Genomic DNA, 15,345 nt, shown 5'->3' with positions numbered 1-15,345 from the left:
AAAACTTTCCGATGCCTTCAAACTGAAATTCTCTCTTCAGACTTCATCTGGTTTTGCTTATTTTGCACTTACCATTTATTGCCTTATACTACCAGTTACTTTTTTTGTGTGTACTTGCCTCAGTTCAACCCCCAACTTCAAAAATCCATGATGAAAAAGAACCATGCTTTAAACATATTTGCATAAAGTCAATGTTCAATAGTTATTTTATTAACTAAACAAAAAACGAGCTGATGTGGTCAACTAAGGTTTTGTAAAAAAATATTTTCTCCAACCTTTCTTAAAACTCTAAAATGAATTAGGAAACAGCTTTGCCTTAATAGTAATTATAATCTATGATAGATAACTGAATATTTGATGATTGAGAATCTTTTAGTACCTCATTATCATCACTGCATATCAAGTATAATTATAAAGGCTTATAGGAATAGATGTCAATGATGTAGAGGTTGTGTAGAATTTGAATTAATCCCCAGACATTATCTTGAAATACACTTTTTGTATTAAAATACTGAAACTACTTACTTGATAACGTAAGTTTTATGTTTTATTTTACTTTAAAGTTTTCTTTAAAAAGTAAAGTTTTATGAAAGATAAAAATTGGAAACCAGCAAAATAAATTTAGCTAATTAGGTGTTAATTGCATTCTGGTTGATCAATATTTTATAATGTTGGCATTTTTGAGAATATGAAAATAGTTAATATTTTCATCTAGATCTACTTAGATATTCAAATCTGAAATACAATTTATTTAATGCAAGAATAAGGCCTTATCCCCTCCCTCCACCATCCAGGAAATAACAAGACAAACAGGTTTTTGCCTTCTCACCTGCTGCTAATCAAGATTTTTAAAAAATCACCTTTGAGGTGTTTAGGTACAGCCCTAGGTGCCCTATTTTCATAAAAAGATAACAGGTAATACTCATTAAGATCAAAGTCTGAAGTATATATCCTCGAGATTAAAAAGAAAGTACTGCTTCCAAATGAACTTGATAGTAAGAATTATTATTTAATTCTGCATGCAGCTTACACATTTCTCAATGGTTGCTGTATTATAATCTCAGTCCCCATCAAATAATACCTTTAAGTCCCTACCTTTTCACACTCCACTAAGCTTTCCTGTCTTTTACCTATTTTCATTCCTTTTGTTAATGTCTTCATTTCTAGGTGTTCTTGGAAGGTAAAGGGTAATCCCTTTAACCTTTTTGCACAGTTGTCCAATGCCAAATGTACTCTGCAAATCTGCTTTTTTTTTTTTTTTTTTTTTTTTGGCCAACTTATTCTCCCGTTTCCTATCTAGTTCTTAGAGGAGATAGAGCTTCTGCAAATGATTCACTTCTACAAACACAGTATCATATCTATAAGACAAGACAAGAGGATGCCCAAAAACCTCACATCTCAGAGAAATCCCAACTATAGGTTTTTGCTTGCCCAGAACTTACTATCCATTCTTGTTCTCTCTAGGACGGAAATGGAATAGTGGAAGGAGAAAGAAGAGGAAAAGCAGGCTAAATGACCAGAGCAAAAAGAGCAGAAAATTATGAGGGGGAGAGGAAAATGAGGAGGAAAAGAAGAGAGGAAGAAGTGGGATTTTAGCAAAGTGACACCAAGAATAAGAAAATACAGGAACATAGGATCCCGGTTAAGGCGAGGAAGACTAAAGGCTAGAAGGTCCTAAGGGAAGGGTGATTTGGGGGAAAAGGCAGTGGAAAAGATAATGTTGAGGGGGTGAAGTGGGGGCAACCTACCTATGAAAGGAATGGAATAGATAAACCATAAATAGAAGGTGCCTTGGGAAGGGAATACAAGTAATGAGGAATGACTGGGCAAAAACAAATTGGGGGGATCCAGAAAAGGAATGAGGCCACACTGACAAGAATAGTAAAGGGGACCAAAAATGAGGATATCCTGTGCATTTTCACTAGCTTAGGATGCTCTCCCTTTAAGCTTTAAGAATTCAAGCTAAAATAACCACCTTCTTCAAGAAGCTTTTCCTGATCCCCTTAATCCTTGTGTCTTCCCTGGAAATTATTTACACTTTATTCAGTATTTATCTTGTCTGTACATGGTAGTTAACAAATTATTGTCTCAGATCAACAAGCATTTATTAAGTGCCTACTTTACTTCAGGCACTATGCTCAGCAGCAAAGGCAGAAGCCTATCTTTGGCTCGGAAGGGCAAAAGCAACCCGATTGTGTAATGCCCTTGGAGGGTAAGGACCAAGGTGTTTTTTGTCTTTTCTTTCGTTTCTCTTTGTACCGTGCCTGCAACACCGGGGCTTACTAGATGCTTGACTTTATGTGAAGGAAAGAGGATATTTATTAAAAAACAAAACAAAACAAAACAAAAACACAAAAAACCCTGAAAGGCAGAAAAGCCTTTAAAAGAGAAAGAAGGGTGGCCTTGCACAGGAATGAGAGGATTTTTAAGTGGGAGCGGGGACAAGTTGCTAAGGGGGGAGACAGGTTGGGGAAGGAGACGGAATAGGTAAAGAACAGAGTCGGATTGGAAAGGAAAACAACTTGGGGATGGGAAAGTATGTTAGCCACCAGGAAGACTGAGAAGGGGGAATGTTGCGAATGAGAAGTTAGGTTAGGAACGGGAGGTAGGTTGGGGACGAGGGAAACCTTGGGAACGGGAGGCTCGAGTTGGGAACGAAAGGTTTGGGCTGGGAACGAGGACGACACACTGGAAAGGGCGGGGCAGGATGGCAAAGGGGGGCCGAACTGGGAATTAGGAAACCCCGGACATCAAGGTGGGGGAGGAATTTTGAAGGGGGAAGAGCAGGTCAAGTACCGGGACAGGGAGAGGTGAACTGGCAAAGAATGGGGGGAGGGGGAATCTCCGCAGAGAGAACGGGCCGGGAAGAGAGGGATGCTCGGGGCAGACAGAACGAGCCGAGAAGAGGCGCGAGGAGGGGGACGAGAATGGGAGGATCCAGAATGATCTCAAGAAATTTTGGAAGGGGAGAACAGGCCGGGGGCCTGAAGGAGCCCAAATTCAGTCTACGGAACGGTCAAGAGGGCGGAAGGCGGGGAGTTGGCGAACTTGCGTGGGAGGGGGTCGCGAGCTCCACAATCTCAGCCCTTGCCCCCCCCCTCCGCCCACCTGCGAGTAGGAGCACTTCTCCGAGTCGCTGCCGCCCAGCACCGCACAGGCCTCGTTCTCCAGTTCTTCATCCTCCTCTAATACATCCACCAACGACACCACTGGCTCCTGTTCGGCTGGCCGGCCCCCGCCTCGCTCGGCTCCCGCCATACTCAACTGTCAGCCGGCAGGCCCGGTGCTCAGCATCGGGGGCGGCGGGAAAACTGCGCGCGAGGGGTGTAGCCGGAGATGGCGGAACCCCGCCCCTTCGCTTCCTGAAACCAATCAGCGTCAGGAGGAGAAGGCGGGGAGCGGCGGGGGAGAACGGCGGCGCCGATTGCGGAAGCGGAAGCCCAGGGAAGGCGGGAGGCACGAAATGCGCAGGCTTCTTTTTTTGTTGTTGTTGTTGTTGTTGTTGCTGCTTATCCCCGCCCCTTTCCCTCCCCCCGTCCCGAACCATTCCCCACTCCCCTCCCCCTTGCGGCTGTGACAGTGATCGCTTCCGCTTCCGGGTCGCTCCGGTGGCGGGTAGTTGAAGCGCTGTCGTCATGGAGCTGCTCGGGGAGTTTGTAGATCGGGACGGGCAGCAGCAGCGGATCCGAATAGCTTGCGAGGGGCCGAGTGAGTCTAGTCGTTTCCAGGGACTGCTTTCTGGATTGGCGCAGATGAGGGAACGGGTGACCGAGCTCCTCAGTACCGTGGAAGGAAAGGATGAGCAGGACCCGGCAGCGACTGGAGGCTCCTCCTCAGTCTCGGAGGGTGAGCGATGACGACGGCCGCGGCGGCTCCGTTGTCCTGGCAACGGCGGGGCTCTCTGTGCTAGCGGGAGGGGGTGGGGGAAGAGGAGGAGAAGGACGGCCGGGAAGTGGAGAAGGCCGGGCTAAGCCCCAGACTGCACGCTGCGGTAGGGCGCATGGTCGGAAATGTTGACCTCTGTGCACGGGGTCTGGTGACGGCGAGAAGGGTGAACTTAAAATTCGCACTCAAATATGTTGGAGGGCCTTTAATTCTTACTCACTTAGTGTTGCATTTGTATTTAATCGGATTTATTTTGGCTTTTGAGGCCCTTATGTTCATTCTTTGGGGGAGAGGAGAAAGCTTATAATAACTGAAAAAACTATAATTGCAAACATGTAGAATATATTCAGACTTCCTCAAAAAACTTAAAAAAGGACAACCTTGGAAGTCCAGAGCGCAAATATCCCCATTTAAAAAATAAAAAAACAAAACATGAGCAAGCCAAGATTAGGAAGGTCAAAGTTTTTGCAAAAAGGCACTAAACTCATAGGTGGCCGAGCGTACTCAAATCTCGCTTCTCTGACACCAGATCCTTTGCTCTTTCCACTATACAAAGTGGATATTATTTATTGAATAGCTTCTATGATGGTGCAGTGTAGTACTTTTGAGCATTTATTATGGTGAAATGTAATAATACATAAAGCATCTACTATGGTATAATATTTAGAGCATCTACTATAAGGTGAAGGGGGGGTTTTAGAGCACCTAAATACTTCCACATGCAAACTGATTTACTGAGCATCTGCAGAATAAAGTGTGGCATATTTAGAACTCTACCATGGTGAAGTATCAATACTCTTAAGTATGAAAATGTATTTTAGTAGATGCTCAATAAAGCAACCTTGTATGAGGGGAAGAGTAATTATTGGGAAGGGACCTTCAGAGTTATCCATCCTTGTCCTCCCTCCCCCCCCCCTTTTTTTTTTGCTGAGGCAATTGGGGTTAAGTGACTTGCCCAAGGTCACAGCTAGGAAGTTTTACATGTTTGAGATTAGATTTGAATTTAGGTCTTCCTGACTTAAGGGCTGGTGCTCAATGCACTGGGCCACTTAGCTGCCCCCTTACCCTTTATTTTACTAGCTAAGAAAGTGATCTAGAGAACAGAAGTGACTTGTCTAAATAGAATTTAAGATTCAAATCCAAGAGTTCTGATGCTAAATCCAGGTTTTTTTCCCCAATATGCCACTAAAATACTTATTTTTTTTTAAAATCTATAATTTTCTTATTCTTGGCACACCTGTCCACATAGATCCTGGTAGACAGCTTTACAAGTTGCTATAGTGAGGGGAAAAATTCAGGCATTGATCTCTCTGGAAATTGAAAAGCTGCCCTTCCCACAGGGGATCCTTGCCATATCCTTGTTTTAAATGTTTCCAGCTTGTTAGCACTTGTCTGAGATTGTGCAGTATGAGGATAGCATTCAAGAAATGAAGGTCACCAGTCCACACCAAGGTGAGACAGAAGAAAAAGACATAAGTGGTCGTGTCTTAGATAACTCATTTTATAGATGAGGAAACTGAGGCACTAGTCCCTTAAATGACTAATTTGTGGTTGGACTAAATGCCTATTAGAAACAATTTTGAATCCCAAATAAGGGGGCAGTAAATGAACAAACTCAGGATGAATGAAGCAATAAACTTTTACTACCACCTTGCAGGAATCGGTGCAAAACTTGAGATGTGCTCACACAATCTTCAGGAGCCTGAGCATAGTCCTTTATCCCTGACCTTGACCTGGAAGTCCCTCCCCCACCTCTTCAGTGGCTGGCAGATGAGGTTAACATTCCTTCGAGATCCTCCTACAACATATACCCTTTATCCTTCCTACTGCTTATGTTGCAAGACACTTGAAGCTTAGCTCCTTTGGAAAAGTTAATATTTATGAAGTAATTAGTCCTGTGTACTCTAGCTAAGCCTTTGCCCTACTTTGAACTCTTTTTACTACACAGCCAATAGTACTTATTTTTTACTCAGTACTTGGTTTAGAGCGACTACCTCAGACATTTTTCTATTTCACCCTGGGTAATTCATTTAACCTCTCTTAGCTTCAGTTTTCTTATATGTAAAATGGGGATAATTGATAGCATCTGTTTTTCCATGCATTTTTGTGAGGGTGCATATAGAATAAGATGTAGCCAAATAAATTCTTGTTTTCATATTTAGGTAAGTTTTTATTTCAATTAGATATTTTGAGTAGTAAGATGAATTGAAGTTTCCTTTCACTAGACAAGCTTCTCATCCCTTTTGACTGCAATTTAAGTTTGTTGAAAGATAGATCATAAAGTTTTATAATCCTAGTATCTCAAAACTATTTAGTAATATTACTGTTAGGGCAGATCTGTGGCACATTAGATGAAGTGTCTGGCCAGGAGCCAGGAAGATTCATCTTCCAGAATTCAACTCTTGCCTCAGACACTTTTGCTTAGTTGTATGGCCCAAATTGGACAAGAACCCTTGTTTGTCTCAGTTTCTTCATTTGTGAACTGGCAAAGCATTCCAGTATCTGCCAAGATAACCACAAACAGGGTCATGATGAGTTGGACACTATTGAAAACTAATCAACAATAGTAGTATAGGTTGGTTAGGTCTTGTGGGGCAATTATATACTTTAGATGGTAGTTTTCATCCTTATATAAACCAGTTAGTTTGGCTCATGAACCAGGTGGGCAATAGCTATGGTTCATAACTTCAAACACTATTCCTAACTTCTTGAAATAATGTAAAATCAGTAGGAGGAGGAACCTCTACCAACAACAGGTTAATTGTAATATTTACATAGAATAGTGATTTTTAAAGTTCAGGAATAGAATTATACATTGCTGAATTACTTACCTCAAATTTAAAAGATGTTCATTTAATACCTCAGTTAATTTTGTGTGTTTGTGTTTTACCCCAGAAGTGAAATAGTGAAATATTTATATTATAGTAGTTATAGTATATATATATAATTATAGTAGTTATAAAATGTTTTGTAATTTTGAAAGTGTATATATAATCTCCTTTGGTCTCCTTATTAACCTTTTTAGCTATCCTTTAAAAATACTGTCATACAACAAATATTTGTTATTTTAAAAGGTGAAGACGATGAGGCTGAAGATGAAGAAAGTAACACTCATAACAAAATTTACTCATCTGGACCACCTGCAAAACGGATAAAACCCATACATTTTGACAGTAATCTTGAATGTAATTGTGGAGCAAAAAACTTTGGCTAAATCTTGATTAAAAATATTTGATATATATTGACATCTTGCAAAATTTGTATGTTAGTAAAAATGCATCTGTTTTTACCTTCTTGGCTACTCTGTCAAAGGAAAATGTTTCTGTCGTCAAAAAAAAAAATATGACCATTGTTTGGAAATAAAAACAGTCCTCATGGGTGAGGATATTATTCAATCAGCAAGCATTTAAAGCTCTTGCCTTCAAGGAGTTACATCCTTTCAAGGAGATGTAATATGGACTCCTGTATAGAAGCACACCATATCGCTGCATCTGGCATTAGAAGGAACTTCAGAGACTATTTGAGCCAACTTCTTCATTTTACAGATCCTAAGATCCTCAGAAGAATTAAGAGACTTACTTTTGCCAGGTCATACCTATAGGGTTGAATCCAGCTCTTGATTCCAGAACCATTTTTCTTACCATTGTAACACATTGCTTCCATATATATACAAAAGAATTTTGAGTGGAAGAAGAGTAGACTAACAACTGGGGATATAAGGAAAGGCCTCTTGAAGGAGGTAGCTCTTAAGATGTACCTTAAAGGTGAGCTAAACAGCAAGAGTGGGAGCTGAGAAAGGAGAGTCTGTGCAAAGAGAAAGAAGATGACATGTGTATAAGGAAAAAAAAGGCCAGTTTAGCTAGAATACTGGATACAAGAGTGGAGAGTCAAATGATCTGCTATCAAAGTTAGGCTGGTAACTTTTAAATTTAGGAACTTTTAAATTTAAAAAAAAAAATTGACAGTATGTCTCACATGGTCTTTAAAATCACCTCAAATAGCAATTTAGCCTTTTTTCTTTCTAAAATAAGTTAAATAAGTTAAATTTGAACTCTATTTCATATATAACATATAATAAATGTTATAATCAGTCCCTACCCTAATGTGGTTAAATACTTGAGGCCCTGTAATGTTTTTGCCTATAATATTTGTGTGGAACCAATTAATGATGTTAGGGAGGATATTTTCTAGTTGTTGCTTTAGCTATATATAAAGAACATGTTATATCATGCTTTGTGAGTGGTCACATTGCAAAGAGTTGAGGTCCAAACTTCACACTTGACTACTAAATATAGGAATGACAGGACTTTAGGACTTCTCTCTTCTAAACTGAGAGAAATAAAGAAAAGGGGAAATCCTTGGATGACAACCCAAGAAAATCCTGTGCTCCTTATTGATTTACATCTTGTGATTAAATACTTAAGTTGCTTTTAGGACACATTTTTAGAGGGGATAGCTCTTCTACCATTACTTATCAGCTGCCAGAGATATAAACTTTAATTTATAAGCATTTGAATTGTGGATTTTGCAAGATCTCATTTGTTAAGGTCAAGCCAGCACTATATTGTAAAAACCTGCTGGGCTATATTTCTGTGCCAGAATTTTATAAATTAAAAAAACATAAATGATATTTTTAGAATATATGGGGATGAACTGTTATTATTTTGTCTTTGAATGTGATAAGCACAATTAAGAAACACTATATTATACTTTTTTTTAAGTTGTCAGTTCCATGTTTAACATAATTAAATAATTTAACGTTAGGGATTGAATATAGTCTCTTAACAAATCTTTGTGAAATTAGTAACTTGTCCATCAAGTGTTAGAGTAAAGGGAATTCCCTACCATTTTCCTTTTAGGTTTGGTTATGGCAGCTATACAAATTAATGTGAAGTATATATGGAGGAGTTAAATGAAATTTAAAGAATTATAGGATTTAAAGCTTAATGATATACAAGATGACCATCAGCCTTTATTTTACATGTCAGGAAACAAGTCATTGTCTTGGTCAAGGTCACCAACACAAGGAAATAAATGTCTTTTTTTCCAGTTTGTTTGTTTTTTCCCAGTTTAGTTTACAGATTGAGAGATGGAATATTATTGGGCAGTCTAGGTGGGAGTGGTAGAGAAACCGAATAATGTAAATTGCTATACCTGTTGTTTTTCTAATTAGGAAATGTGAGTAGCATGGTGAATTAACATGTTCTGAAATCTATACCCAAAGAATAGATAAAGCTGCTGGAATCACATACCTTTCTTGAGTCACTTCAGGTTTATTTGCTTTGGCACTTTTACCTGTTGCTAAGTGCTTTTATATAATAATCAAAATAATAATACCAATTATTAAAAGCCCTTTTAAATGGTACAGAATAATTTTTTTTTTAAACTAGTTAGACTTACTTTAAAAGAATGGAAAGGAAACCTAATGTCAAAATATAATGAAACATTTTTCATTGATAGTAATCTTTTAACCTAAAAAAGGATGTCCTCATTCTCATAGAATTTAAATAGATATCATAAAGTTGAATATGAAAATTTATTTCTGCAAATTCCAGTGTTCTGGCTTTGGTCTAGTATGTTTAAAGTGTGTGTTTTTAAAGGCTACATCTCAATAAAGGTAATGCATATACTTGTGTATTTATTAAGTCCTTGGAATACATATGGAAGCAGGATAATACCTACCTTCAAGGAGCTTCTACTGGGAGAAAACATATAAACAGGAGCTGGAAAAAAGGGGGAAGATAGCTATATCAGGAAGATGGGGGAGGGGTAGTCCAGGTAGCTTGGAGTAGAACAAAAACCCAAAACAAGAACTAACAAATCGGAAAAGAGTATTATCTCCAGGGTAAGAATGCTGATGATGAGGTGGAAAATTCTGGAAAGTCGGGAGCTGAAACAAGAAAGGAGTAATATTTATGTTTATCACCCTGTGTCCTATATAATTTAAACACACAGGTTCTAGATAAATAATATAAAACTGGAATAAGTAATAAAAATGGATTTGATGGAAAATGGGACCAATGACCCAGAAATTTTTTTTTTTTTAGGTTTCTCTATTTATTTATTTATTTTTAAAATTTTTTTTAAAACTTTATTGACAGAGCCCATGCCTGGGTAGTTTTTTTTTTTTTTTTTTTACAACATCCCTTGCACTCACTTCTGTTCCGACTTCTCCCCTCCCTTCACCCCCTCCCCCACAAGGCAAGCAGTCCTATACAAGTTAAATATATCACAGTGTATCCTAGATACAATATATGTGTGCAGAACCGAACCGAATCACTTGTTGCACAGCAAGAATTGGATTCAGAAAGTAAAAATAATCTGGGAAGAAAGACATAAACGCAAACAGTTTACATTCATTTCCCAGTGTTCTTTCTTTGGGTGTAGCTGCTTCTGTCCATCCTTGATCAATTGAAACTGAGTTAGATCTCTTTGTCGAAGAAATCCACTTCCATTAGAATACATCCTCAAACAGTATCGTTGTTGAGGTATATAATGATCTCCGGGCAGAAATTTTTTTTTTAATCTCCTAAATTTGCTGTTCCCAAAACATAAACTTTGGCATAGCTAAGAGAGAAAAAAAGTTGATCTCCGAAATAACTATTTTGGGGTTTTCCATGACAGGCGTTTCCCAACATCCCATCCACAGGACCTCCCCTACAACAAAGAAAATCTTCCAAAACTAGAACTGACAAGAATGTAGTGTTACTTGCAGTCTGTGATCTCTCTAAGGAGGAAATGAGTTTTCCAGCCTAGCTAGGCAAGAACTATTTTTGTAGGTGAGTTAAACCCAGTACAGAACCAAAAAAAATGAGCCTCATAGGTTTTACACAAGACTCATGCATGTAATAACCACTTTGAGAAGAATGTAAACCATGATGAGTTAAATACAAAATGGGCTTTTAAAAGCATATAAATTTGGATATAAATATTTGTTCTTCAATGAATATGGTAGTGCCAGAATATATTTACAAATTTATGCAGTTCATAGTTGCTTGGCTAGAATATTTGTTTATGAATTAAAAACCTTATAGAAAAAGATGACTTAGACAAACAGCCCCTCTTCCCCCCGCCCCCCTCTCTTTCTCATAATGCTGGAGAAACTGAGGGAAGATAAAGGTTAGAGTTATAATAAATTAATTTATTGGACAGTAAGTCAGTTGACTGGATCAGACTCTTGTCTCCAAGTATCCAGTCTCCAATGTAGGGTATAGAGATTCTTTATAGGGTGACAGAGGCACCGGAGATGGGAAAGTTATCTGATATTCTAATGGGGTAAAGTATTTGATCTGATATTCTAATAGATTGGGATGGGGAGCAGCATCTAATATTGTAAAATATAAGATCTTTTATCCTTATCAATTATTCTGATGATCAAGAAGGAAGGGTAGTATGATAGCCTGAGATTTAGGGCAGAATTACTGAGGTAGGGCAGTTCAGGGAGACTGGCATTACACACACACACTCTCTCTCTCTCTCTCTCTTTATATATATATATATATATACACACACACACACACATACATACATACATATACACACATAGTGACTATAGCAGTGTAAATGGAAATAATTGAATTTTTCAAAGTGCAGACTTGGACTTAAAAGAGATATGAAAGAATACCTACCCTTAATAAATTTTTCTGTTTATATTCCAATGTGGGAAGATGATATTTGAAACACATCAGAATGAAGAAGGGACCCTGAAACTCTAAAAATCTTTGGAGAAAATCTCCTGGGACTCTGCCTCAGTGAGGGATCCCCCACCCCCCCCCCCCCCACCCCGGGAAAGCACACAAGGCAGTTTCATTCTGTTATCTAGCCTCTCTGTCAGGATTTCTAACCTTACTTCCAATCCCCATAATAAACCTCTTTTATCAATCTAGGTTTTCAAGTCTATAAATTCCTTTACAGAGAATCTCTGTGCTGCCAGAAGGGAGTTCCCCCAAACTCACTATTCTTGTGCTGAATCCCAAGAGGGTGTAGGGGGGAGCCAAACCTCTCCATTTGGTTCCCTGAACCCCACTGCCACTAGACCTTATCATTTAATTCCCTGACCACCAGAAACCCCAATCTCATTTTGGTTCCCTAAATCTAGACCTTATCATTTGGTTTCCTACTAAAGGGAACCCCAAAACCTAAACCTCATCAAGAACATTCTCATTATTATAGCAGGAGTATATACAGACAGAAGGCACAGGTGTGAGTTGAATATGAAGGGATAATATTGTTATGCCTCAGTTCTCTTTAACTGTTCTGACTTGGTTTCCCTGAACTAGTTTCCTTTGTCTCAGTTTCCTTAACTATTCTGTCAAATCCCCTTAGTCGTAAAAACCCACTCTGGTCCATTAAGATTGGGAACCGTTTACTCTAAGGTTATAAATTGATAGCAAGATAAACAAGAGAGCAGACCTTCTGTTCTCAAGAATTTACAATATCCCTCTAAAATATTCCAAGATACCTCACTGACATCTTTATCTCTGGGTATTCAGACATCCTGTCTCTGGGCTTTTAGGAGTTATGGTCTCCCCCCAACCTGACAGAAGCCTTCCCTCCTTTTTTGGGTCCTTTGTCTTTAGAGAATATTTAAGTGATTGGCTTTCTCTTGTCCATTGCTGGAAGAGCCTGGCTGCTAGATGCAGCAGGCTGGATTCCAGCCCTGGGACCAACATGGTTTCCTTGGTCCCAGTATATCTCTATCTGACTGGATAATTTGAGACGAGAGTCCTGTCCAGTCAATTATACTCTCCAATTAATAAACTATTGAAAACTCTCTAATCTCTCACCTGCCTCATGCCTCCGTTCCTCTGGCATTACAATATGTATATTTTATGAAATTAAGAAGTGAGAGAGCAATATATTAGGAGAAAGGGAAAGGGAGAAATAGAATGGTGCAAATTATCTACCATAAAGGAGGCAAGAAAAAGCTTTATAGTGGAGGAGGAGTGAGTTGAGTGAACTTTTAATCAGAATTAGCTCAAAGAGGAAATAACATACATACTCAATAGGAGTACAGGAATATATTTTACCTGAAGAAAAACAGAAGGGGAATGGTATATGGGAAAGGGGGTGGGGGAGCATGATAAAAGTGCATATTGAGAGAGGGAATAATCAGTAGCAAAACCCTTTTGAGGAAGGACAGAGTGAAAGAAGAGAAAATAAATGGGGATAAATGCAATTAGCAATAGCAATTGTAAAAAAAAATGTTGAAGCAAATTTCTCTTATGGAATATTGTTCTGGAAAATGCTGAGCAGGATGCTCTCAGGAAAAACAAAAACAAAAAACTCTGGAAAGGCCTCCATGAACAAAGTCAAATATACTGGATACAAAGTAATAGCAATGTTCCGAGATGACCCCTGTAAATGACTTTGTTATTCTTATAATACAATCATCCATGTGTACTATGAAGGACTCATGATAAAAATCCTATCCATACTCAGAGAAAGAAGTGACTGAGTCTGTATATAGATCGAAGCATTCTCTATCTCTCTATTTTTAACTTAATTTTTCTTGAGGGTTTTTATTTTCATTAGGGTAGGAGATCTATCTTTTCACAATTTTTATGAAAATGTTTTGCATAGCTTCATATAAGGTTTCATAATTGTGGATGGGGATAAAAGAGAGAACCTAGAACTCAAAAATCTTAGAAACATGTAAAATATTGTTTTGAATTTAACTGGGGAAAAATATTTAATTAAAATTAAAGAATGCCTACCCTTTAACACTTCCTTTAACCAGGGTTGGGGGAGGGGGGAGTCCGGGGTACATAAGTTGGCTGTCTAAGAGAGATGAAGGAACAGGATATAAAAGAAAATTTAGGCTATCAATACAATTTTTATTTTTTAAAAAAAGTTTTAGAAAGAAAATTATTCCTGAAAAAGTATGAAACATAATACCAAGAATAGTTTTCATCTGAGAAAACTCAGTTCACCAAGTATTATTTATCAAGGAATTACTATGCAAGGCATTTATTTGGATATTCACTGAACAAAAATGAAAAAAGGCCCTGCCCTCAGAAAGCTTATATTTTCCAGTATATAAATATAAAAGAATACATATATACTTATATAAATTTAACTATAAATGTATATATTAAAAGTATATAAATATAAAAGTACGAGATAATTTGATGACATGGAAAGAGCATTTAGGATTAAAAAGTCTGAAAGAGTTTTGTATGGAAATTGGCATTTGAGCTGATCCTTGAAGGAAGCCACAGATTCTATTCATAAGAGACAATTTATGGAAAGGCCCAGAAACAGGAAGAGACTGCCAAGTTTGGGGAACAGCAAGCTGTCTAGTTTGGCTGAAATGTAGTGTGGGATTAATGTGAAATAAATCTGAGCCACATTGGGAGGGGCTTGAAATGTCAAACTGCAGAGTTTGTTTTTGCCTAAAAACAAAAGATAGTCACTGAAGATTTCTGAGCAGGAGGTGACATGGTCAGATATGCTTCCGAAAGATTATTTTGACATCTATGGAGAATTCACTGGAGACTCTTTAGTTTTTATATTAGAGTTGAAAAACAAATACAAAACAAACAAAAACCCCAGCCACATTTTCTCTAAAGATTTTATTCTATGAGACTTTGTTAGTACTTGCAATGTGTACAGAATGCATACTTGGCTGTTTTGTTTCACACATTGTTATAAATTAATGAGAGTAATTCAAAATCCTATTTTTAAGTATCAGTAGTAAAAATCTACAACACAAAATTACCAAGTTTATATTTTAGGTAAAAAAGGTTAAATTACCTGAGAAGTAGCTGGAGAAGTTCTAGAGCAATCAACATCATTTAAGCATAGTTTAGGAAGAGGATTCAGCAATTTTTAAAATGCAGCAGAATTTGAGAACTCTACTTTTTTTTTTCTTGACCATATCCTCATGGTACTTAGAGGCTAGAAGACACAAACATGGAGGTTATACAATATTACCAAAGTGCAGGTCCTTGTTGTAGGAAGTGGGAAGTGAGGAAGTTATTACCTCTGGTGGCAGATTAGAGAAGACTTCATGCACATTGAGTTAGGCTTTAAAAGATGGACAGGAATGTCCTCTTTAAAATTTTTCTTTTTAAGTTATTATGACATATCTCCATTCTCCCATTCCCCTACCTTTGTGGCATCATATCTGAGCTGCAAAATATCTGGAAGTGTTGCCAACAGTGCAAGTAGTAATCCTGTCCATCCAAAATGTAGGCAATTTGGCCACAACCCAAAAAATTGAAGGGAAGCTATAGAAATATTAGGTGTCTTTTGAAGGCTCTAGTTCTCTGGCCAATATAAATTTAATTGCCACTCTTCCCCAACTCTAATAGATTCCTTCCTGAACAAATAATGACCAAAGTGAAGATTTTCATGAATGTTTTCTTGTTAAAAACGAAAAAAGTTTACCCTATCAAGTTCAGGCTGTGTTGAATTCAGCAGAAGCATCAGATACATTTAATGCCAAATGGAAATAAC

General features: G+C 38.0%; 2 protein-coding genes and 1 long non-coding RNA gene across 3 annotated transcripts in view; 1 reads left to right on the top strand and 2 right to left on the bottom strand.

The window, feature by feature from the left end:
* The window catches only part of UBR7 (ubiquitin protein ligase E3 component n-recognin 7), a 33,291-nt gene extending 29,947 nt beyond the window's left edge, over positions 1 to 3,344 (bottom strand). Inside the window, exon 1 of the mRNA XM_031952312.1 lies at positions 3,109 to 3,344. Coding sequence (XP_031808172.1) covers positions 3,109 to 3,258 — 150 coding nt within the window. The 5' untranslated portion in view covers positions 3,259 to 3,344. The remainder of the gene's footprint in view (positions 1 to 3,108) is intronic.
* A 193-nt stretch (positions 3,345 to 3,537) lies between these two features.
* GON7 (GON7 subunit of KEOPS complex) lies at positions 3,538 to 7,130 on the top strand. Its single transcript, XM_003756150.4, has 2 exons — positions 3,538 to 3,846; positions 6,960 to 7,130. The coding sequence occupies exons 1-2, from the start codon at positions 3,636 to 3,638 to the stop codon at positions 7,097 to 7,099; spliced, it is 351 nt and encodes a 116-aa protein (XP_003756198.1). The 5' UTR covers positions 3,538 to 3,635; the 3' UTR covers positions 7,100 to 7,130.
* Positions 7,131 to 9,524: 2,394 nt separating this feature from the next.
* LOC116421566 lies at positions 9,525 to 15,345 on the bottom strand. The gene is made up of 3 exons (XR_004231973.1): positions 14,870 to 15,345; positions 14,641 to 14,784; positions 9,525 to 9,608 (listed from the first exon to the last, which is right to left on the bottom strand). It is a non-coding gene; the product is annotated as an uncharacterized LOC116421566 (long non-coding RNA).

This window comes from Sarcophilus harrisii, chromosome 2 (genome assembly GCF_902635505.1).
Source record: "Sarcophilus harrisii chromosome 2, mSarHar1.11, whole genome shotgun sequence".
In the NCBI taxonomy this organism is placed as follows: domain Eukaryota; kingdom Metazoa; phylum Chordata; class Mammalia; order Dasyuromorphia; family Dasyuridae; genus Sarcophilus; species Sarcophilus harrisii.
The sequence above is the reverse complement of the archived record's forward strand: the minus strand, read 5'-3'. Positions and strand labels throughout refer to the sequence as shown.

Excerpts from the sequence above, each read along its gene's own strand:
- GON7 (XM_003756150.4), top strand. The coding sequence starts at position 3,636 with ATGGAGCTGCTCGGGGAGTTTGTAGATCGGGACGGGCAGCAGCAGCGG. Across the intron at positions 3,847-6,959 it reads CTCCTCCTCAGTCTCGGAGG|GTGAAGACGATGAGGCTGAA; the intron begins GTGAGCGATGAC and ends TTATTTTAAAAG.